Source organism: Mastomys coucha, unplaced genomic scaffold, assembly GCF_008632895.1.
Source record: "Mastomys coucha isolate ucsf_1 unplaced genomic scaffold, UCSF_Mcou_1 pScaffold22, whole genome shotgun sequence".
NCBI lineage: Eukaryota > Metazoa > Chordata > Mammalia > Rodentia > Muridae > Mastomys > Mastomys coucha.
The window spans coordinates 108,888,946-108,913,737 of record NW_022196905.1 but is presented as its reverse complement, the minus strand read 5'-3'; the positions used below and the strand labels follow the sequence as shown (position 1 = coordinate 108,913,737).

Genomic DNA, 24,792 nt, shown 5'->3' with positions numbered 1-24,792 from the left:
GATCAGCCCTTCCCTTAACTGTAGACTCTGGGTCTCCCAGTGAAGAAGCAGATGCCTCTGGCACAAGGTGCACATGCCCATGCTCATTATGGCCCATGTTTGCAGGAAGAACGCTGTGGAGCTGGAACTCGCCAAGTGCAAGATGGACATGATGTCTCTAAACAGCCAGCTACTGGATGCCATTCAGCAGAAACTGAACCTCTCACAGCAGCTTGAGGCTTGGCAGGTAAGCAAGAGCCTGAGGCCTAGGTGGGGGAGCGCACCCACTCGGAATCAGCATGTATAAATAAGGAGAGTTCTGACGAGATTCCTGTGAGCCTCTGGGTCCCAGTCCTCAGAGTAGAATGCTTTAGGGTGTCCTTGAGACAGCCCAGGCAGCCTCTGTTAGGGATGTACCTTCACCAGATGTGGAGTGGGCCCCCCTCAGCTGGTCATTCTGTTTGTTTTAATGTAATGTGGGGCCAGGAAGCCCTGTGTGACTGGCTGAAAACTCAGAACTGGGTTCAGTCCAGGGGTCCCCCCACAGGTGCTGCCCTTCCCGTCTCAAAGGTCTGTGGCTTCCTTTTTCCAAAGGCACTATTCTGGCATGGGTCCAGAAAAGAACGAGTCAGTGCAGCTATCTCTAAGACCCCCATTTTCAAGGTCTCCCAACTCCTTACTGCCCTAGGGTTGTGACTCAGGGATGAGCATGAGGTAAGCTGATTCAAACTATGGGTCTAGTCTTTCTCCAAGAGACTCTAATCTAGACACTAGTCACCTGTGACTTAGGTGAGCCCTGCAGTGACCGACAGAACAGCAGTGTCCATTACATTATGGCCCTGTGGGGCTGGCATCCAGAGTCCTGAGTGCACCATCAGGACACTGGCTCCCTGGCTCCAACCAGCTGCCAGCCAGCCAGAACCATGGCTTACCAAAGCTGTTCTTTCTTCTCTCCCAACTACAGTTTGCTTCCTCAGGGCTTTTTACTATCTGGCTCCTTTGGTTTCTGATCTAGTGGCCTTTCTCAGTTCCTGTGCCAACAGCTTTAGTTGTACACCCCTCCTGCCTTTGAGGTGAGATTGAGCCTTGCGTCCGTCTGTTGTCCTCTGCCATCTGTCCTGCATCTGCCATTTCCCCATGGCCCACTGTGTTGTGTGCCAGAGCCTGGCCTTATCTCTGTGCCATCATGTCCCAGCCTCCTTCTCCTGTCACTGCAGCACGGCAGACTGATGCCACCTTAATCATAGATGGGTTTGCACCACAGGAATAGCAGCAGGCATGGGGTCAGGACCAGCTCGTGCACATGTGCTCCAGTAAATTTCCAAGGAGATGTGTTCCTGGAAATTCTCTTGGTGGATTTGGTTTAAGTGTAAGAGCGCAGTTGAAGCAACTGTGCCAGAGAAAACATGGCAGCTTCGAGAGGACTTTCTTCTAAAGCTCTATGACTTTTCCCTTTGGTGTTGAACAAGGTATTTTATGGAGCTTGTCCTAAGTGCTGTAGAGCAGTGTGCTGAGATTCTGCACCGGGGCTCTAGAAATAAGAGCCATGTGCTGGCAAAAATGACACAGGGTCTAATCTGAGAGGCGAATGGAAAATGGAGCTGGCAAGGAAAGGAGGGGGAGGAAGAGGAGAGCCAGGGAGGGAGCTGAGTGTGGAGGATGAGGATAGGGGAGAGAATAGGGGTACAAGCTGTGTGCTCCCCACCTAGGGACGGGCCAGGAAGGTATCATTTGGAGACCTTCAAAGATATTCAGGTGACGACCACAGAACAGAGCCTGAGTGCAGCAGAGGTGAGAGGCATCCAGGGTCTACCCTCCCTCAGCTCATGAGTGCCTAGTGAGCCACACAGCCCACTCTTTCCATGCTGCAGGGAGCCCGCCCTAACCTGGCCTCACCTGCCATGTGCTTGGACTCAGGCAACTGAGTCCCTATGGGTTTGTTGGGGTCTTTTTGTCAGAATATCACATAGCTCAAGGCTGGGTTAAAAGCTGAAAGGAGACAAGAATGTGGTGGTGGTTGTATACTGCTGGTCATCACCAGGGCTCCTTGCAGATGGTCGTGGCAGAGCCCATTGTCAGGTAGCTACTTCTAGTCAGAGTCCAGTGATGAGAGGGAACTAGCCACAGCCGCTCTTCTGTAAGCTGCCTTCTGTGAGGCTGCTTTTTCTAGGCAACCAGCCAATTAGAAAGGTAGGGTCCTTACCCCATAAAAGCTGACAGACTGAAGCTGGAACAAGACAGCATCTCAAGAAGGCATTGCTCCCAGCTGTAGCTGTGGGAGAGCTTGGCCATAGGGGGCATCCCAAGCATTGAGTGGCTATTCCTAGTGTAGGGACATGCTGGCTTAGCCTCAGAGTAATTTGAAGGGGGAAATTAGGACACAAATAACGTTGGGCAGGGTCATTGGGCTACAGAGCTCACAAGCCAAAGTCACTCTGGGCTGAGGGTGGGGTGGCAGGCCAGATGGTGGGCACCTAGGTAGCCCATAAGCTACTATGGGACTGCACTGTTATGTAGGCCTAAAGGCAGGATGGATGACACAGGCCCTGAGGCTGTGCACCAGCTACATGGCACCATATGTGTCCTGGCATGGTGCCATCATTCACCACTTTCTCAGCAAACTACAGTGCTGCTTCATCTCATCCCTCATCTTCATCTACCCACATTTGTCACCTCCCTGTCCAGCCCCAGGACCAGGTAAGAGCAGCTGCTTATCCCCACCCCTTCTCCCTCTGCAGGATGACATGCACAGGGTCATTGACAGGCAGCTGATGGATACGCACCTGAAGGAACAGAGCCGGCCTGCTGCTGCCTTCCCTAGGGGCCACGGCGTAGGGCGGGGACAGGAACCCAACACCACAGACGGCAAACGGCTCTTCTCCTTCTTCAGGAAAATTTAAGTGGAGAGGAGTCTGGCCATGGGGGGTGGGGAGGACTAGCGGCAGTTGAAAAAGGTTCCCCCTTAGCTGGAGCCAGGCAGCTACACTGCCTGCCCACCTGCCCCAGGGCCCAGTTAGCTCCAGAGCGCTCACTCCCTATGTCAGTGTAAGGGAGACTGAGAGGTAGGGGCCTGCCTTGTCCTCTGAAGGCTGCCCCCAACTAAGGTACAGGAATGAATCCTGTCCCCACTGCCCAAGCCAAGGCTCAGCCTGGGCTTCCCCAGGATCCTGTTAGTGGGCAGGGCTCAGCCACTTCCCATGCAGCCCACTGATGGCCTCTGCCACTGACCCAGCTGATCACAGCCCACCCTCACGGCTCTGCTGCCTCCTTGGATTTTGAACATGGGGGAGAGATTGAGGCCTCCTGTGCATGCCTCAGGAGGCCTGAGCCTCCACTCCTGCCCCAGTCACTGGCCTGGAGTAGGGAGGCACGGCCCCTCACCCATGTGCATGCACCTCTGCTGGAGCCCCTGTATAGCAGGAGGCCCAGCCTACGGCTGCAAGGCCTAAGAACTGGGTGTACCAAGCTCTGTTGAGGCCATCCTGTACCCCAGGGAAGGCCATCTTCTGGCTGCCAGCACTCCTCAGCTTCCTCCAGTGCAGCCCTTACCCCTAGGGAGGCCTGGGCCAGGCAGCATTCCCATTAGCCCCTGTAGGCTTTAGCCTTCCAGACTTCCCCTCATGGGATAAGACTGGGAGGGCACTTGTCTTCCACGGCTCCCTCCCACCTCAAATGCAACTTCTTGGCCAAGCTGAGCAAGTTCAAGCCACAAGAACAGCCTCTGAGGGGCCTGGTTCTACCACCCTAACACTGAAGGCAGCGTGGGTGCCACAGGGTGGATGGGGTGAGGCTGCTGGGCGCCTCCAGATACTGCCCACCAGGCCTCTACGGGACAAAGGCCTAAGCCTGCTGCTTTTGCTCCTTCTGTAGCAGCCACCCCATCTCTTCCGAGGCCCTAGCTCAGAGGCTCTGTGGGCCTGGCCTACAGCTGCTTACCACTCACTGAGCCTCCTGCCCTCAACGGGGAAAAGCACAGCAGGGCTGAGCGGAAAGAATGTACTTATAGATATGTATATACCACAGTGCTGTAATTTTGTATGTAGCAATTGTGTAAATACACGTATGGATTTTATAATACACACATATAAATCTATAAAGGCATATTTTTAGAAAAACAGCGCACCACTGCTTCTTTTGAAAATAGTCTGAATAAGAATAAAATGAATTTCTACAGAACTTCTGCCTCAGTTCCTGGGTAAATGGAGGGTTGTTTGGTGTGAACGTGCTTTATGTGTCAAAACTACCACTGGCTGTTATAGAGGGCCAGTACTAGCCCCAGAAGGCATACTTTTATAAGTGGCAGTGCCATCCCCACACCCTTCTCCAGCATGGCAGAAATGTCCAGCTTGAAGAGCTCACTGCAAGCGCAAGCTCCCACTGCGTCCTTCCGGTGTGTGCAGAGTAAACACGGAGCTTCCCCTGGCTTCCTCCCACACGTGCTCTGGGCCCAGAGGGGAAGCACCACCCTGAACCATTGGTTCATGGAGAACAGACTTGGCCCCTGACGGTGTCCCAGGGCCCTCCATGGGCACCTGTACAGCACCTGAGGACAAGAGCTGGACCAACAGTGGAAGGAGCCAGGTACCCAGAGCACAGGGGAAGGACAGCAAACAGACCCTGGAAGGAAATTTGGCAGCTTGAACCTTTATTTTTAGTATTTTTTTTAAAAAGCATAATTAGAAACTTTCAATACAGAAATAATCCTAGCAAACCATTTAAAAGTTTGTTGTTTGACAGGAGTTTCACATCAGGTCCACCAGGATACCAGTTTAGCCCTGATTCTCCCACCCCCACCCTTATCCCCACCCCACCCCACTCATGCATGTAACACTTGGGGACAGGCACACTGTTGTCACCAAAACCACCCATCACCTGGGCCTTAACAGGCGGGTGCCAGAAGACATCCAACTTGGGCTGAATCCTCCAAGATCACCCTCTTATTGCTTGAATTGGCAAACACTCCTATACTGGTTTCCCACGTGTTCAAAAGCATGTCACCTGCCCAGGATAACAGGCCCCCAGTCAGCCAAGGCAGGCCTCAAAACAGACTCTGCCTCAATTCCTAGCTCACCTGGGCCATATGGAGTCACCTAATGTTTGACCCTGAAGTGTCTTCCGCAGCCCCCAAACCCAGCCTGATGCTCAGAAACAGGCCCCCAGCTTTTGACAATTCGAACAAGTGGAGAGACAGGTGAGAAGAAAGCCCCAGTTTTATTGATTGAAAACCCATCCACAGTGTTAACATGGAAAATCTGCAGTATCCTGTGATGATTGTCCAGTCAGGACTGTGCCTGGAAATCGCCTAGGAAAGAAAATCTAAAACACATTATGGTGTCCAAATCAGTTCTTCTGAGTTACGTGATCCTTTAGGGGAAAGGGAACCAAGTGTCCTGGGGAAGGGAGATGTAATCAAATGCAGATTACCCTGGTGGGTGGGTGGGTCAATCCTGGCTGCCCCCACCCCACTGCCGCTTCTTCCCAGTGGCTAAGAAATCTTCCTACCACCTTCATACTAAAAACAGATCTGTCAGTAATGCAAAAGCTGCCGGTCCCAGCTTGGAGGTGTCTTCCCGTAGCCCGGCAATCCCTGCTCCACCACAGGTGCCCGGTGCTCCGTTACAAACTATCTCCAGCGGAGGCCCTCGAGCACACAGGTATGAGGGTGCAAAGCCTTCCTTTCCCATGGAAGGATGCGTAGCCCTGCACGGAACAGAAGCCATACCCCTCTTCTAAAAATACTGAGCCCAAAGTGGGACAGTCACAACTTTTACTATTGTGCCAATCATGATCTCAAGGAAATAATTGTGAGGAACTTAGTTCGTTTGATTTGGCTTCATTGGTTGTATCTGTTAAAATAATGCTCCCTCTTGCAAGCTCCATCTCTTTACGGATGTACCACTACCTTTCTTTGGGAACTGAAACATGTTGGATAAGAGAGAAGCCATGACTCCCCTGGGTTTGTAGCAGAGGCATCTAGAAGGCAGAATGAGAAACCTGATGTCCAAAAGAGCAGGACTGAGTTCCTCTGTGGAACTGAAGGCCTAGGGCCAGCAGAGGGCAGGGCCTTGTGTGGAGGCCAAGTTCCCCAGCTCTCAGAGCAGCTGTAGGGTAGGAGCCATGTGGAGTGCACTCCATGGGCCAGGGATGGCCAAAGACTCAGCTAGGACACGAAGTTGGCTCCTCAGGAAGCTGCCGTCGAGATTGGATTGGAGGGCTTGGGAGGGTCTGTTGCAGCAGGTTGGCAGGAAGGAGCCAAAAGCCAGAGCAGGCTGAGGGTGTGCAGCTGGTTAATGCAATATACACTATGTACAAACTGGTTAATCAGTCCACTCAGCTGGCAGCGTCCTCACCAGCTCCAGGCCTCGGCAGGGAAAGGGCACCGTGGGGAAGGGCGGGCTCGTCCAACACCTTCTTGGCACTCAAGGGGAAAAGGGGAGGAAGTGCCGATGGCGCCTCCCGATACAAAAAACGTGGAGAGAATTCTTTAAATAACGGCACTAAACTGAGACTGTCCCCGAGAGCCTCCGAGGCCTCAGGCTGGGGAGGGATGCAGTGCAGTCTCTGCAGTGGGCTGGGGCATTAGCAGCAGCGTTTCTTTCGTTTACTGTTTTTGGTGAGCTTCACCACATCGTTCTGTTGTTGCTGCTGCTGTTTCGCCAAGTTGTCTTTCTTTGCTCGTAGAACCAGCTCTGTGATACAGTTGAACATCTGGAGAGATGACAGGGCAAGGCTGACCCCAAAGGCTAGCACAGCCACCTTCCCAGGCTATTATTTCTTTTTCTCTGTGAACTGCATGTATGTCCTCAAAACCTTTGTGTGTGCATGCACACGTGCTGCAGGGTGTTTTGCCATGATCCTGTAGCCCAGCCTGGCCTTAAACTTACAATCTTCCTCCTGCCTCCCCAGGCTAGGACTACAGGTGTGTACTGTGTGCCCTCAAAACACATTCTAGTACAGGGGTTCTCACCTTTTCTAACACTCAGACCCTTTAATGCAGTTCCTCATGTATAAAATTATTTTGTTAATAACTGTGATTTTGCTGTTATGAATCATAATGTAAGTATCTGATATGTGACCCCTGTGAAAGGGTCATTCGACCCCCAAAGGGGCCACGACCTACAGGTTGAGAACTGCTGCTTTAGGCAGAGGAAGTAGAGTTAAAGGTTGAGAGCCTGTAGGCTGTCTTGGGAAGTCAAACTCTTACGGGTCCCCATCGAAACCAGAGGCAGGGTACCTGTAACTGAAGTCACAGACAATAGGTGTGAGCTGCCTGACAGGGGTGCTGGGAACTGAACTCAGGCCCTCTGTAAGAGTGGTACAACCTTAACCACTGAGCCAGCTCTTCAGTCCTTTTTAATACATAGTTAAAAGCCTTCAACTAGAACCTTCTGGCAAGACAAAGGGATGCTGCTCTGCATGCAGATGGAGGGAAGTTACCACCTGTCTACTTGTCACCACCTCCCTGCAGTGGGGCCAGACCCTGCCTAAACCTTTCCCTGACTACCCAGTGTCCTCATGAGAGGAGCCAACAAGCCACAGGCCCACTCTGCCCCAAAAGGCAGAGCAGCTGCAGCAGAGGAAGGAAGCAGAAAAGCTAAACGAGGAGCTCAGACATCCTTGGAACCAGAGATGACCCAGTGCTCGGGAGCTTTTATGTGCCATTTGAGGAACAGGGGTTGGATCACAGCAGGGCATCTGACAAGCACCCCCCTCTCCAGCTCCATGGTTTCTGATGTCCACTTGTGGCTTCTGCATGTGCGCAAGTGTGTCCACACACACATGCACACAAGGCTTTGTAAAGAGAGTTGAGCTAACGTCTCCACCTATTTAGCAGGCATGCTGTATATAACACTCAGCACACCTCAGCTCACTTGATCCTCCCTACCTGGAAAACAACTCCCACTCCCTGTGTACACAGAGCAAATGAATTTCACAGGTAGGTCGGGCTCTGAGGAGTCTGTGTTCCCAGTACAGTCGGAGCCCAACTTCCCTAGCACCTCTAGACTCCTCTCTAGGGCCAGGGAATGGGCCAAATGGGGCTTGTGGCAAAAGCTCTAGTTTTTCTCCCTCAGAATCATAGCTGCTTCATGCAGCTACAAATGAAGAGCTTGCCTGGGTGGAGGCACCAACCACAAACCTCAGGAACTTCTCAGCAGGTGCCCTTGCATCTGGAGGCCAGGAAAGTGAGCAACCAAGAGGGGCAGGGAAGAGGTGGTAATAATGGACTCAAGGAAGGGCCAATGGAAAGCAGCTGGAGTAGAGACTGCGTGGCTTTGGGGTGGCGAAGGCCCAGCCATGACTCTGCCTCTCACTGGTTAGTTCCTAAGGCTATTCATATTCAGTAAGAGGAATTTCAGTTTTTCCTCCATGAAAATGGGAGCCTACCCCAGAGGAGAGCTGAGCTAAGACCTTTGAAGAGCCTACCTAGCAACCAGCCAACAGTGTGCACTAAATAACTACTGGTCACTCAGGTGCCTTAGCAGGCCTGGAGTGGGGAGAAGCCTGAGGTAGAGAGCAAGTCCATGGGTCCTCACCCGCCCTGTGTCCGGGGCTCAGCCGGAGCTTACCTCTTCCACGTTGACATTCTCCTTGGCACTGGTCTCAAAGAGCTGGATCCCCATCTGCCCAGCAAATTTGTAGGCATCTTCTGTCTCTACCACCTTCCGCTCAGGGTCGTCATTCTTATTGCCCACTTTAAGACAAAGTAGCGTCAACCGCCTGCAAGAACTCCACTAGCAGCTCTCCCGCCCTCCCCACCCTGGGGCCCAGCCTCACCTAATATTCGGCACACATCGTCACAGTTCTGGTTGATTTCATGAAGCCATCGCTTGACATTGACAAAGGACTCTGCACTAGTGACGTCGTAAACCACAATGACCCCATGGGTCCCCCGATAATACCTGTAGGGCCAAGATGTGCATCAGGCCTTTGGCTCAGGACAGAGCCAATTCCCTGGGGCCCGTCTGCTGCAGGATGGTGGCTGGGGAAGGTGAAAAGCCTAGACCAAGCCCTGCACCCAGCCTTGACCACCAAGCTAGAGCCAAGCCTGACCAGCAGGACAGGCTGCTCCAGCAGCACTGGCTTCACAGGCCTGTCCCTGGCAGCAGCACTGGGGGCAGGTAACAGTCCGAGGTGGCCAAGGCCTGAAGAGTCACCCTCCTGACTCAGGGTGCTGTAAGCTGGAAACATCTTTCAAGTTCTCCTTTTATTTTTAGAATTCAGGCGACTTCGGTATTTAACATCATGTTATCACCATTTCTGTTTAAATGTTCAAACTTTCTTTCAAATCTCGGTAGTAAAATGCCACCCCAAGAGGCTGTGCCTACAGAGAGCCATGGCAGAGTGCGCCCCTTTTCCCGGTAGGCAGTGACACGTCTCTTCCTGCTTTTGGCTGACTATGCCAGTGAGGAAGAGTGTGGGGCGCCACAGGCCTCCACAGCTATAGGAGGGACTCAGCTAACCTGCAGACCCAAACCAGCCAGGTCTGGAAGGTAGGAGGCTGCCATCATTCCTCTCTGAACATCTGCTACCGAGAAAGCCAGACAGCACCAACCCTGAAGCACACACAGAGCCTTGGGCCTCAGAGCTCCAGAGGCCAAGCAATTATACCCTTGGCCCCACTCTAACCCAGGACTGTCCCTCTGAGCCTTGTATCTAAAGCTACCTATTCTTGACCACTAAGGTCTTTTTTTTTTTTTTTTTTTTTAAGATTTATTTATTTATTACATGTATGCGGGTACACTGTAGCTGTCTTCAGACACACCAGAAGAGGGTGTCAGATCTCAATCCAGATGGTTGTGAGCCACCATGTAGTTGCTGGAAATTGAATTCAGGACCTCTGGAAGAACAGTCAGTGCTCTTAACCACTGAGACATGTCTCCAGCCTGACACCTAGAATACAAACCCAGAAGGCAGGGTGCTTCCTGTCCCCAGTTTCAAGATGGCTACACCAGGATCCACAGCCCAGACTGGTGAAGGGAACCCCACTGTCTACTCTCCATAGTCAAGACATATCTGAAAAGTGGAACCTGGTCTTGTCTCTGAAAGACATGGACTCTGGAGGCGTCCCTGCTTGCATCCTCTCCCTTACCTCCCTTCCTATAAAATAGGGGGTAACCGAGTATTGACTTCTAAGAGAGGCTGTGAAGATGAGGGGATCACAGATGCCACCCAAGGCTGGGAACAGTTCAAAGACAGCGCGGGATGCTCATTACTATCAGGACAAGTGTTCCTCCACAGCAATCTGGAGTCCCAGATGAGGGTGGCAGAACCAAGAGTGAGTGGGTGGGCAGAGCAGGGCAGTCCCAAGGGCAGGACACCATACTCTATGTAGACTTGTTCCAAGACTATGAGCCTTCTTGGCTTTGAGGGAGCCTGGCAGTCCAACTACCTCAGCTCGGGACCCTAACCAGCCCGGCCCTGGTCCCACAGCAAACTACTGCCCTGAGCACTACTAGTTCAACAGCATAGCTTGGTGGATGCCTCTGTAACCTTTCCTTTGCTGAAGATACCAAGAAACAGCACGCCACTGCCCTAGCTCCTGCCGCTCCAGGAGAGCCATAGCCAGGAAAGGGCCCAGGCTGGGCCATGGGTGGCCCATACCTCTGGCTAGCAGGACACCAGGGCTTCCAAGTTTCTGACCCAGGTATCTCACACCCCCTACCTTACTCATCTTTGCTCCAACTGGGCCTAGCTGCAACCTCAGTACCCAGGTCTGTTCAGTACCCAGGTCTGTTTCCTAGGCCAGCGCAAGGCTCCACTCCTTTCACTGCTCCCAGCCACCCAAGGGCCAGAAAGCAGGTCAGGAAAGGGCACTTTTAGCAGACCAAGTACAGCCACTTCTACTCCTACACCTCCAAAACATTCAGCTATCTCAAGAGCCCCTCTTCCTCACCAGCCACTCTCAGCAAGGTGATGGGTCTCTCTGATGAGTCTCTCCATGGCCCTCCTTGGTAGGCCCTGAAGTGTCTTCTACTTCAGAATTGGCCAAGCCTAAGTAAGATTCCCCCACCCCCCCCCTCGCCCCAAGGCAGGGGCTAGCCTTGGTTTTCTCAAACAGGACAGGGCCTGGACCTGGGAGTCCTGGAGCATAGCACTCATGACCACTACAGTATAGACAGTACAACACACAAACCAACCTAACCCTGTCAGCTGAGTACCCTGTGCTTCCCTAATACATGAGCCCCGCACACTCACAGCCTCAGAGGACACCCAGGGCCCACAATGCCTACCTGTATTTCCATGCTGACAGAACAGGAAACATTCCACTGAGATTTGGAAGTGTTTACACAGGAAGGCCAGGGATGTGTCCACAGAGGCCAACCCTGCACACACTATGGAGCCCATTTCTCAGAAGCAACTTTAGCTGTGAGAAATGTTCTATGCCTTTACAGCAGAAGCAGGTAGGTATCTATGAGCTTGAGGGCATCCAGGGCTGCACAGTGAGACCTGTCTCACACTCAGACACACCTTATCTGTAATATGGAGTTACAGCACAGAACACAGAAAAGCCAGAAGTAACTCATGAAAAGTCCAGACCTAAAGACCAGGACTTGAGCCTCAGAACCTAAGCAAATCCTAAGCAGAAACCTCTGGACATAGGCACAGAAGCTAGGCAGCTCTCCCAAGAACACACACTAGAACAAATGTTTAAATTCCACAATTTCATGAGCACCTAAGAACTAAGACTCTGCATGACTCCTGTGGGCAGTTGAGTTCTAGAAAGACACTGCCAGATACTGATTTCCAGCTAACAGACCAGGGATGTGGAGGAAGAGCCCCACACCTATGGTCTCCAGGCTTCACAGGGCCATCTCTGAGGAGTCAGGATGGGTGACCAGAGACTGCACAGAACAAACTGACACCACCAAGAACTATCAGTGGCTCACTGGACACCAGGGAAAGGCTTGTCACTAACCCAGTGAGGCAAATACTGCTGCTATTACCACCTGAAGAGAAAGGAACTGCCAGCAGGCAGAACTGAGTGAGTGTCCATGGGTTGTACACAGTCTCTACCTGTCTCCTTGGTATCAGATGGATACCAGGGCCAGGTACTCCACCATTACATGCCCCTGGCCCTGGTGGCTATCATCACATACCATGGCATCCTCAGGAAAGGAAAGCATAGCTGCCACCACCCAATGAAGCCAGCAACCGCCTCACCCTCACCTCCTCACTCCCAGGGCATTTCTACCACACTATTTCCACTCAGCAATGTCAGTCAACTTCATTCAAACACCCAAGGCCAGGGGTTCAGGGGACTCACGTAGAGGTGATGGTGCGGAAGCGCTCCTGCCCTGCCGTATCCCAGATCTGCAGCTTCACCTTCTCCCCATTGATCTCCACAGTCCGAATCTTGAAATCCACTCCGATTGTGGTGATGTAGCTGCCTGTACACAAGCAGCCCATTACTCAGAGCCCTCAGTCCCCCAAGCCCTGGCCTACCCCACCCCACTGTATGTGCCCCATCCAGGCTAGGCCCTAAGGAGAGCACCCAGAACCAAGAAAACTCACTCGCTCTAGCAGGCCCACAATGCAAGTGAGACAGGACACGGTACACAGAGTAAGAAAGACTTTCAGAAACATAGGCTACGAAGGATTAGAATGTGAAGTGACTGAGAAGGCAGAGGAGGCCTTCACTGAAGGGCAGGGTAGGAATATGTAGGCTGTGACCTGAGAATGGACCACACCTATTCAGCCTGGGCTTCTCTTTGTATTGGGGGTGGAGGATAACCTTCAAAATTGACTAATAGGATACAACACTACTTTCTGGAGGGGGACAACAGCAAAATATTCATGGCAGGTTTGAGGTGTATGAAGCTAAGCCACAGTTGAGAGAGAGTCAGGAGTCAGGGCCAGTCCTCCAGGCCTTTGTGTACTGCTGAGAACTTCTACTGTTTCGTGTGGGTGATACAATGGGGCAATGACTTTTCACAGGAAAGAAACCTTTGAAATGGCTCTTAGGACATCTGTGTGGAAGATGCATTTAAGCACACCACCTACTTCTGAAGTCCACTGTGGTGTAGGCTTACAAACACCTGCCTAAGACCATGGTCCTCACTCCATCCAGAACATACCAAGACCCTCTTTCAAAGGACCAGATGACCATGGGAAGTGTGGCAAGGACATAGGAAAGGCCAAAGTTGAAGGTGAGGCAGAAATGAAAGCAAGAAATTAGTAGAGAAGCTTATCAAAAGCTGTGATGGGGGTAACAGCCACGCAGAGCAGAGCAGAGCAGAGCAGTACCCAGACACCAGGCCGGCATCGGGTCCCTCTGTGGCCAGCAGCTCCTCACACATGAGCAAGCAAAACAAAACACAAGGAAGAAAGCTAGAAACGGATTCTGAGGAACAGTGGTGGCTTTGCTCCCCAGAGAACACATGGAGTAACTAGAAACACTTTGAGTTGTCACAGTGCAGCTGGCATCTAGTGAGCCACAGGGCCTGGGCTCAATTCCCAGCACCCACATGGAAACACAACTGTAGACAGCTTGCAGACAACACACCCAGATACAGTCAAAGAGGGAAGGCTGACGGAGCATAGGTGAGCACAGCTTCCCTGATGGCTCAAGTGGGTCAAGGTGCTTGCTGCCAAGCGTGGTGACCTGAGTGATCCCACAGGATGGGGAGAGGGAACTCACTCCCGAATGTCCTCTGTCCTACACATCCATACCACGGTGTCTGAGTGAGAATGGCCCCCATAGGCTCATATACTTGATGCTTAGTGACCAGGAAGTAGAACTGTTTGAAAAGATTATAAGGATTAGGAGGAGTGGCCTTATTGGAGAAAGTGTCTCACTGTGGGTGGGCTTTGAAGTTTCAAAAGCTCATGTCAGACCTAGGCTCCCCCTTCCACCTTTCCAGATCAGGATGTAGCTCTCAGGTACTGTTCCAACCCAATACTTATCAACACGATCCTTGCCGTGATGGTAATGGACTGACCCTCTGAAATGGCAAGCTAAGCCCCCAATTAAATGCTCTCATTTATAAGAGTTGTGGTGGTCACGGTGTCTCTTCACAGCAGTGAGACAGTGATCAAGACACATGGCATGTCCCCTTTGCCCTCAACTTCAGTCAAATAAATAACTTAAAAAAAAAAAAAGCAATTTGGCAAAGTTTAAACACCCTAAACCCCACGACCTAGTAACCTCACTTCTATTTTTACAAAAAGAAACAATGTATCTAGTGCTGCCTCTTTGAAGCAACTCAAAGCCATATGACTAGAAGGACAGTGCATCTAGACAGAAGCAACTTCCTAGTCGGTACAGAACCAAGGGAGGGTGGGCATGGTGGCATGCACCTTTAATCCCACTACACAGGAGGTGGAAGTCTGTGAGTTCAAGGCCAACCTGGTCTATATAACAAGTTCCAGGCCAAGCCAGAGATATATAGGAAGACTCCGCCTAAAATCAGAACAGGTCTGTGGATAGATGGCAAGGCTGAAGCTTGCTTCTTGACAAAGACAAGCAGATTTCTGAACAGCTAGTGGGATCATGAGAAGACAGACAGACAGACACGCACGCACGCACGCGCACACACACACACACACACACACACACGCACATACCACCACCACCACACCCCAAACAGAAGCCCCAGAGCAACAAGAGTTGGGCAGGGGGCTGGAGAGATGGCTCAGTGGTTAAGAGCACTCCAACCACTGGAGAGAGTGGAGAGAGTGGTTTGGACTGCTCTTCCAAAGGTCCTTAGTTCAATTCCCAGCAACCACATGGTGGCTCACAACCATCTGTCATGGGGTCTGATACCCTCTTCTAGGGTGTCCGAAAACAGCTACAGTGTACTTACATATAACAATAAATAAATAAATCTTTGGGCTGGGGTGAGCAGGGCCAGAGAGAGAAGAAAAAGTGTCTGAAGACAGCTACAGTGTACTTACATATAATAAATAAATTAATTAAAGAAAAAAAAAGAGTCAGGCAGGGACAACTGTCATTTTCCCATTATGGACGTATTCCTGTTAGATATGTACTATCCAATATATCTAGTAGGACTTTAAACTCCTAAGTGTGGAAACAAAGACACCCTGGGTAGGAAGTGGGGACCCACAGAGGCCGTCTGTGAAGAGATGGACCAGGTAGAACACGGGGGCTTCTTTCCTGGGCCCCCAGAGCCCCACTTGCCCTCATCCAGCAGCCAGAATGAGAGTCTCTGGAATCAGACAGAAGCAGATGGGTTCTGGAATAGAGTAGGGGATTCCAAAACCAAACACCCAACGGCAGCCAGGGAGGACTCACCTGAGAAGGTGTTGTCTGCAAATCGTAACAGCAAGCTGCTCTTGCCCACACCTGCAACAAGAGCACATGGAGATGAGCAGGGGGAGGGGCCTCCTTTTAGCCCACCCTTCCTTAGAAGCCCAGCAGGGCCAGAACTCTTCTCAAGGGCAGCCTGTCTCCCAGCACACCAAGAGCATCTTCCACTCAATCGCTGACCTTTTCCTCTGTCCTAATGTAAGACAAGCTGCTCTCAAATCCTCTGGGGGAGATGACAGAGGGACTCACGCCCAGGCCCTGTGCTGAGGGCTGCCCCAGCAGCCTGGAGGAAACTAGCAGACAACAGAGACAAGCAAGGGGAAGGTCAACCAAATGGGTCCAGTCCAAGCATGTCCTCAGCAAGGACCTCAGCAAACTTCATGCCACTTTAGCTTGCAAGGAAGTGGAAAGGTGGAGAGAGCCCTGGATGTTATCAGGGGTATTCTGTAGGTGAACAAAGTGAGGACCCTACTAAGTCAGTGTGGCTGAGTGGGGGAGTGGGGGCCAGCAGGGACACTCCGAGGATACCTACTTTGACCACCCCATGAGTGCCTGGGCCTCTGAATTTGCCAATGCAGCTCTTCCCTGTGCCTTGTAAACCTGGCTTCCTGTGACTGCCACACACAGTGGCTCTGGTTGGCCAGAACAACATCTGCCTCCTGTCTTCTGCCTCCACCACCCCAAAGTGGCTAGATCAGCCAACCTCAGAATAAAGATTAATGCACACTCAAGTCTGTGTGGTGGCTCCTGATGCTCCCGGAATTCCAACTCTATCTCCTCACATGAGGAAATCAGGACTTAGAGAATGAGCAGCTGACCCAAGACTCCTCCAGAGGAAAGAGAGACCAGATTCAAATCCAGGCTTCCGGAGCACTGCTGGCCACCTCTGCTGAGGCCCTGATCCTTCCTTCCTCTACCTTTCCCTCTTTTTTCTTTCTTTTTTTTTTTTTTTTTTTTGCTGGTGGTGGTGCTGGAGTACCACATAGCCTTAGTCAGACTTGAACTCACTGTAGTAGTGGATGACCTTGAATCCTCTACCTCCCAAATACTGGGGTTATAGGTAGGCTGGGGATCGAACCCAGGACTTTGTGCATATGAATCAAACACTCTACCAATTAAACTATATTCCTAGTCCTTAATGGGGGCATTTTCAGCACCTTTGGTAGAAATGTAAATGACTTCAGTTTCTTTGAAAACCAATTTTGCAATACCAAGAAAAATTTAAATACCCCAGACCTTGTGACCTAACATCCTCACTTCTGTGGAACTGCTACACAAGAGCAAACAGTGTATCCCAGTAATGAAGTATGACTTAAAACAAAAGCAGCCAAAAGCCATATAACCAGAGCATGCTGTGAACGTCAGCCCAACCTCCTTTTACGGGAGCCAGCATAGAGCGATCCCATGGCTCCTGTACACTCTTCTGTTCTATGTCGAACAGAAGTGCCTTCAGAGGTACCAAATCATACCCTAGAACCCCACAAGTGCCCTGTGACTAAAGTCAAAATTTAAGCATATGTGCCTACTATGAGAGAAACACAGAGCTTGACTCCGGTTCTCAAAGAGCACTGTTCCACCCCAGCCCTCAAGTAACCACTGCAGACCACTCCTGCAGACTACTGTACAGTTGTTTCTAACCCAACCCCAGACATCCTTTCCAGGCCTCTCCAGTGAAGAGTCCAGCGGGGTCCTACCTTCCCAAGGAGCACCAGTCAGAGCATCCAGAGCACCTGTAGCTCAGCCCTCCTGCTCACAATGCCCTTGCCTCGCACCACTTCCTCATTGCTCCACCATGAGGCTTCCTGCTAAACCCAAAGACAGCAGGGCTTCTGGGCTGGTCCTCACAGTGTCTGCCTGATACTGACACCCACTGGCACCCTGACGCCTCTGCTTCCTCCTGGAGCCTTCTAAGTCCAGCTTACTCAGCTAAAAGCTCATTCTTGCCACTGAGAGGTGAGTTCTCTAGGACCTAGACCTCCCTTCCCTCACCCTACGCATTCATTCAGAGCCATAAGTTGAGCCCAGCACTTAATGGCTACCCACTACACACCCCTCCACAAGCTGACAGTCTCAGTAAAGCCATGCTACAAGATGCTACAGCAGCATCTCCAGCTGCCAGTGAAGCAGCTCTCAAACCTCAGGGACAGGAGACAGCAGAATCCTTTTTTCTCCCTTAGACTGGCTGGGAACTTTCAATGTAGACCAAACTGGCCTCAGCAGCACAAAGCCACCTGCCTGGGCTGGGATTCAAGATGTGCAATAGCACAACTAGCTGCCACCACCATCACCACCATCAGTTATCCAAATCTCACATATCTGTAATAGACAAGGGAGAGAGAGGCACCATCCGCAGTGACAGCAAGGACTTGAAATCCCTGGCTGCAGAAAAACCACTAGTCACAACACAGTCTGCTGCCATGGACTTGATACCAGCATCCAACTCTGCTCTTCCTGAGACGAACAGAAACCAAGACATGCCACCTCCCAAATATCCCAGCTGCCATCTACCCTGCAGATGCACCCAATGAAGAAGGCCCATGTCCGGCACAGCAACACTTTCTTCTAGCCACCTAGCTACCCTGCAAGTGGCACAGGCTCCGGCACACTTGATGCCTCTTGGCAGGCAGGGATGCCACCGCTGACCATCATCTCCTTCTCTGCATGCTACCCTGGACCTTTCCCAGCTCCTTCTCTCTGAGGCTACAGACCTAACCAGCCTGCTGCACACTCAGGTAAAGTGGCATCAACTTGAACTCTGCCTCAGTGACCACGTCCTCCTGTACCAGCAGACCACTGCCCACCTCCCAACTCCTGTCTACTCATTGGTTAAGAGAAGGACTTTAACTAGTGTGGCCTCCAGGCTCTGAGAGAGAGGACAGGATCTCAGGTATATAAAGAAAAGATGCCCATGCCCAGAGAATACATTTCAGAAATGTGTACCACACATTGAAAGTCACTATGCTAGGATCCAGTGAGGCCCACTGCCTGCCAGCCCAACACTGCCTGCTCTCAGGGTTAGCACATGTGTACACGGACTCTCAGCTCTGCTGCTGAAGCCGTGTGACTTGGAGCAGAGGCTTCTCTGAGCCTTGGTTTCCTTATCTGACAAACCACAGAGACCATGGGTGAGAATCAGATAACAAAGTGTCTGTCAATCAGTTGATACACCTTCAGAAGCACACACTCGAGGGGCCAGGACAACTGGGAGGTGACGCCACGCTCCTTGCCTACCATCTCCCAGGTTCCTACATGCTCAGCTTCAGCTATCAGCTCAGTGGCAGGAGAAACCCAACAGCAGAGTGCCTCTCTCTTCTCCATAACCCAGGCCTACATGCTCACACTGAACCTGGAGCCAGGGAGCCACTGAACCCACTCAGACACTGACCGGTGAGTCCTCTCCTACACCTGACTTCTGAGAAAAAAAAAAAATCAATACGCCATGGAGGGTGCACCATAAGAAAGCAGGCCGAAACCATTTCCTGGGTTTCACAGAAGAGAGAAAGCCAACAAGCTACATCTTCTTGCTGAGTTTAGCCTTTCAAGTTTTAGATATTAACACTGGCAATGTCTTGAGGAGGGATAAAGACCTCTGACCATGGCAGGCTGACTTTAGCTCTGAAAGGAGAGAGATCACCATAATGTCAGCAGACCCTCAGAGCCCGGAGGAATGCCATCAGCTGGGTCCAAGTTCAAGTCTACCACAACAGGTCAATCTTCCAGCTTTCCAACTCCACTCCCAGCCACTTTCCCGACACCTTCCCCCCACCAGCAACCTCTGAGACTTCAGCCATCTTCCACCGGATCCAAACCACCAACCACATGCCAACCCAGCTACTGTGAGGCCAAAACCCACTTACTTCCATGACCTATTATGACAGTGTCACCCAACAAGCCTATACCAGGAGGGACTCGGTGCTCCATTTCCTTAACAATCTACAGGCTCTACCACCAACTTGGCTGTCTCAAGTCACATGACCCTCTATCCCACACTCAAGTCTGATCTATAAACTTAGCCTCCTTCCTAAAACATCACATTAATCCTGGCACCTCTGCTAAGCTCCCATAAACATCCTGGGCTTACCTCCCCGAAGTCACCGTCACCCCACAGACCTGGTCACCTGCCATACTCCAAACACCTCTAAAATGCTTCATCCTTGGCCAGAAACCAGTGTGACTTTCCTAAGACTAGTCAGTGTTCATTCACTGACCAAATGCATGTAAGCACTGGGTACCAGAAGCTGATCTATGAATTAGAGACAGCACAGTACTAAAAGGTGTGTGGGGGGTGGGGAGGGTGGGTGTGTGTGTACACAAAGCACTTAAATTATTGGATTAAGCACCAGGTAACATTGTCCACCTACTGTGTGCCAAGCACTATTCCCTCATTATGTGTGTGCTCACTGGCTGCTAACATCAGCCCTGTCAAGCAAATCTACTACTTCATTCTACAGATGAGAACTGAGCCATGCAGAAACTTACTAACGATTCTGCAGGAATGTGCTTATGTACCTGCCGCACCTCATCCAAGCACAAGGTAACCCGGAGAGACAGGTCCTGGAAATACCCCCATTTCACAGAGAGCTGACTCTTCACAGGGAGACTCATGCTGACAACACTAACAATGTTAGTTACTTTGAGATGACTTTATGCCGGGACGCTAAGCACTTTCCCTACTTTAGCTCACTGAATACTCACACCGCTCAGCTTAACAAGTCCCCACTTCTCAGATGCAGGAACTGAGGCTCAGAAAGGCAAAGCAACTTGCCCAAGGTCACAGAGTGAAAAAGCTTGCCTTCCCGGGACTCGAACCCGGGTCTCTCCAACTCCAGCGATCGCGCGACTTGACCAAGGTCACACGTGAGGCTCGAGCCAGCGCCGGGGCGTGCATCCCGCGCGCTCGGCGCCCCGACCCGCCGAAGAGCAACCCGGAGCCCCTCGCCGCGGCCCCGGGGCCTGCGGCCGCCCAGCTCTACGCCTCCCGCCCCGCGCGGGCCGCGCCTCCTCGCCCGCCCGCCCGGCCGCCCGCCCGCCCCGAGGCCCCCGCGGGCCGCGCCCGGCAGGGCCCGCACCGCCTCCGGCCCCTGCGGCCCTCACCGCTGTCGCCGATGATGAGCAGCTTGAAGAGGTGGTCGTAGTCCCGGGCCATGGCGGGCGGGGGCGGCGCGCGCGCGCGGGCGGGCGGGGTCGGTACTGGCCTCGCGATCCGCGGCTCCCTCCCGGCTGCTCCGGCAGCGGCGGATCCACTTCCCGAACAAACAGCCGGAACTGACAGAAACACCTCCCTCCGCTCCCCCCACCTCCTCCTCCTCCTCCTCCTCAGCAGCCGCCGCCGGTGCCGCCGCCTCCCTCCTTCCCGCCCCGCCCCACCACTGCGCAGGCGCGGCAGCTGGGTCCGCCTCTGCGCAGCCGCAGCCAGGGACGGCCGCGCCCTCTTCGCGCACGCGCAGTGCGCACGCTCCCCGGCCGAGTTCCGAGCGAGCGAGCGAGCGCAGTCGCCGCGGCGGCCCCCGGGAGAACCGAGCCGTTTCGCAGGCCTGACGGAAGAGAGGCGACGGCCAGCCTCCGGGCTGAGGCCTGGAAGTCAGCGCTGGGCAGAAGTCGCCTCCGAGCACCACGACCCCGGACTCCCGACCTCCTGGCGGAACGGTAGCGGTTCCGGATTCGGATCCGTGGGGCGCACCCTGGTCGCTCGCACGTCTGTCTGCTCCTTCTGCCTCAGTTTCCCGGGGCGCTGTTCCGCCGTACACACCGTGGAACCAGCCCCATGTTTTTCCAGTTCGAGCGGAAGCCCACCTACCGGTCCACGTTTGCTGCCACTGCCGTCCTCCCTGCAAGTCTGCAGGGATTGCTCCATCCCTGTGTTTTTGGCTTTTTCCAGACAAGTTCTCAGGTAGCCCAGGGTGGCTTCCTGACTTTTCGAGTAGCCGAGGATAACCATAAACTTCGGATCCTACCTGTACCTCCTGAGTCCGGGTTTACGTGGTGCTGAGACTCGAACCCAGGGTTTCGCAGATGCTAGGCAGGCGCACTGCGAGCCGAGCTCCACCCCCAGCCTCACTGCTTCCTACTGCCCTCCAGTGCTTTCCAGTCAAGCACCTGTTGGGATTCTGCTGCCTCCTAACCTTTCCCCATACGAAGCAGTGGTAGTGTTTAAAATAACAACAGCAAAGTACAGATGCTACTGAATTCAAAGTTGACATTAGTTTTCCTTCTGAGCCACTCCTCAGTAACCCATTAAAGTTCCTTGGAAAGCATGAGACACTAGTTTAGTGGATACATGCTTTCCCATACGTTTCTGAGTATCTTCGCGCACATGTGCCTCGTGCGCTCCCGGTACACCTCCATCAATCATTTAACTGCCTCACCACCACATGGTACTCCATCTGATGGTTTTACTATTCCTTAGCGACTCTGCTGCTGGTAGATTTATGCAGTTAATAGTTTTCTTGTTATTCAAGCTATTGCAGGCAAGGTCCTTGAGCAGCACACAGTGTCTGATCCAGGCCTTGAATTCTTTATTTCCAGAAGCAAGCCTGGTGATATCAGATAAACATGAGCCTAGAACCATAAGGTACTGGCTAAAGAGAGAGAGACGCTGTGGTGTGTGTTCTGTGATTGAAAACTCCTGGGTCTGGGCAGGTTATTGCCATTCCTTTGATTGGCAGTTTTAAGAAACAGGGAGGGGCTGAGGGTTGGCTCAGCAGTTAAGAACATTGGCTGCTCCTCCAGAGGAACCTGGTTAAATCCTCAGCCCCGACATGGTGTCTGACAATGGTCTGTAACTCCAGTCTCAGAACTGATGTCATCCTCCAGCCTTGGCCAACACTTCAGACATGTGGTGTATAGACATATACTCAGACTAACATTCAGATACATAAAATTAAAACCTCAAAACATTTTAGAGGAGACAGATGAAAAGCAAGAAGCTGGAGGGCTGGAGAGATGGCTCAGTGGTTAAGAGCACTAACTGTTCTTCCAAAGGTCCTGAGTTCAGTTCCCAGCAACCACATGGTGGCTCACAACCATCCATAATGAGATCTAATACCCTCTACTGGTGTGTCTGAAGACAGCTACAGTGTACTTGCATACAATAAATAAATAAATAAATCTTGAAAGAAAAAAAGAAAGAAAGAACGGAAGGAAGGAAGAAAGAAAGAAAAGAAGGAAGTCAGGGATAGGGTAGACTTCAGATAAGCACTCCAAGTCTCCCTGGCCCACAAAGCGTCGGGTCAGGTCATCTTCATGCCTGCTCCAAGGTTGAAAAGATTGCAGTTTCAATGCCAACTATAAAATCCACCCGTGGAAAACTTCTGGATAGTCATGGAGCAACGTCTCCGAGCTTGTTTCCTCATAATACTGTAAATATGAGGTTGTGTGTGGTCAGTCACAGGAGGGACCAATGTTAGTCATTCTGCAAGGACTCGTTCATCTCCAAGCCATTTCCTATAGGGGGACTTCCAGGATTATCAGAGCAGCTACCTGTCAACATAGGAAGTGAAGCAGAAACCACCCTAGGAAGATGAGATTCCCATCGCCCATGTGTCACCTGGAACCCAGTGGGCATTAATTCCTGCATTTATTCTGTAACTATTTAATGGCTTCTAACCATTTACTATACCCCATGGTGTAGAAGATAGTAAACTTATTCCTTCCAAGAATTTACAGACTTGACAGAGCTCAGATACACTCATGATACAATACAGCAGATAGAATGGCTGTCAAATACCCCAACTAGACTTCCGAGGACACAGACTACCTCTGTTAGCAAGAGGGAAGAAGGGCCCATCATGAAGATTTCGTGGCAACACCATGGACAGAGGTGCACTTTGAATGTCAGCTGTATTCAGACATCGGCTATCACATCCTGTGAGAATCATCAATTTTGGCTTGGAGGGGGAATTCCCCGAGGCCGGGGTATGCTTCTGGAATCCCAAACTGAGTCTCCCAGCATACGCTCTGAAAACATTGTCCAATGTTCACTCAGCTGCAGTCAGTGACGAGCTCTTTCCAAAAGCACATGTGCAGTGTGTAGTGTGTGAACTGCTGCAGGCTGATCAGGACGGCCCGCAGCTAGAGACCTTGTCTCCAGGTCCCAGGCTGTAGCTTATCTTCTTACCTTAGAGCTAACTTGGGAGATTCCCATCAGAAGAGCAGCACCAGAATGCTGTGTAGCAAACCGATGGCAGGCAGGAGCGTGATGCACACAGCTGCAGAGCTTTAACGGCTACTGGTCACGTGTGTGGTGAGCAGGACGGTGCAGATACAAATGAGACAAACGGTGACAGGCAGCCAAAGCTGCGTTTTCAACATCACCCGGCAGCTGGATCCATGCAACAAATTCAATCAGTTGACTTATTAATTCAATAAATACAGGTGTGCTTACTAGATGCACCCAGAAGCCAACCACCACCCACAGCTTCTTCATAGTAGGAGAGCAAGTCAGCAATCCCTTCAACAGTTAGTGGGGCTGGAAAGGTGTCTCTGCACCATTAGAGTGCTTGTTCCTGCAGACGGCCAGGTTTGGTTCCCAACACCCACATAGCAGACAGACTATGACTCTCGAGTTCCAGGAAAACAGATGCCCTGTTTTAACTTCTCTAGGCACCAGACACACATGTGGTGCATAAATACATGCAAACCACTCCTGTACATTAAAGATAATTTAAAAATATTTTTAAATTAAAAAAAAAAACACAATAATTGGGACCTACTTCATGCCTGGCACTTAGCAGCCACAGACTTAGCAGTAAACAAAATTTTAAAACATACCTTCAAGGTGCTTGGGAGTCTGAGCCACGGAGATGTGAGAAGAGAGTAGTGTGGCATCTAAGGGACGGAGAGCCAAGGAAGCTCGGGGTAGAGCTCTTCAGTCTTGACAGTGAACAAAAAACAGGTGGTAAGCAGGGAGCCAGGGAACAACCAGGGCTCCTCAGGGGTCCAGAAGGAGGGATGGTGTGTAAGGCTACAGGGTAGAGAGGAGGGGGCCCCTGAGGCCTTGGGGAAGGGTGGGACCCCAAAGTCAGCAGTGTTGGGTTTAGGTCAGCACCGGAGGGACCTCCGGATAAATCTGAGGGCCATAGGCTGTGGTCATGCAAAAAAGTGGAGGCAGACATAAAAACCATGCCAAGCTCTGGGTGGATCCAGAGCAGTCCAGGCGCTGTGTGCATGCTAGGCAGGTGCTCCACCCACTGAGCTACATCACTGAGCTTCCTATTTCATCATCATCATCATCATTTTATATATTTTTTTAAAAGATTTATTTTATGTGAATACACTGTCGCCATCTTCAGACACCAGAAGAGGGCATCAGATTCCATTACAGATGGTTGTGAGCCACCATGTGGTTACTGGGAATTGAACTCAAGACCTCTGGAAGAGCAGTCAGTGCTCTTAACCACTGAGCCATCTCTCCAGAACTCTTCCCCTCCCCACCCCACCCCCCGTTTTAAGATTTATTTATTTATTTTTATGTAGATTAAATATTTTCTTTTTTGTTTGTTTGTTTGTTTGTTTGGTTTTTTTTTTTTTTTTTTTTTTTTTTTTTT

General features: G+C 51.6%; 2 protein-coding genes across 8 annotated transcripts in view; one reads left to right on the top strand and one right to left on the bottom strand.

Annotated features, from left to right (window-relative positions):
• Bicdl1 (BICD family like cargo adaptor 1) overlaps positions 1 to 4,155 on the top strand; it is an 89,550-nt gene extending 85,395 nt beyond the window's left edge. For 4 of the 6 annotated variants that reach the window (XM_031337587.1, XM_031337589.1, XM_031337588.1 and 1 more), the window contains 2 exons: positions 106 to 226; positions 2,718 to 4,155. In XM_031337587.1, the coding sequence (XP_031193447.1) occupies positions 106 to 226; positions 2,718 to 2,879 (283 nt within the window). In that variant the 3' untranslated portion in view covers positions 2,880 to 4,155. Of the gene's footprint in view, positions 1 to 105; positions 227 to 943; positions 1,053 to 2,717 lie in introns of all 6 variants that reach the window. The other 2 variants (XR_004109512.1, XR_004109511.1) reach the window with 1 other exon arrangement.
• A 450-nt stretch (positions 4,156 to 4,605) lies between these two features.
• On the bottom strand, positions 4,606 to 20,622 carry Rab35 (RAB35, member RAS oncogene family). 2 transcript variants are annotated; one of them, XM_031337590.1, is made up of 6 exons: positions 20,342 to 20,612; positions 15,233 to 15,283; positions 12,245 to 12,368; positions 8,755 to 8,879; positions 8,547 to 8,671; positions 4,606 to 6,687 (listed from the first exon to the last, which is right to left on the bottom strand). In XM_031337590.1, the coding sequence occupies exons 1-6, from the start codon at positions 20,391 to 20,393 to the stop codon at positions 6,559 to 6,561; spliced, it is 606 nt and encodes a 201-aa protein (XP_031193450.1). In that variant the 5' UTR covers positions 20,394 to 20,612; the 3' UTR covers positions 4,606 to 6,558. The 2 variants fall into 2 exon arrangements, with proteins under 2 accessions (XP_031193450.1, XP_031193451.1); XM_031337591.1 differs by lacking the exon at positions 8,547 to 8,671 and having other exon boundaries at positions 6,581 to 6,687; positions 20,342 to 20,622.
• Between the last annotated feature and the right edge of the window lie 4,170 nt (positions 20,623 to 24,792).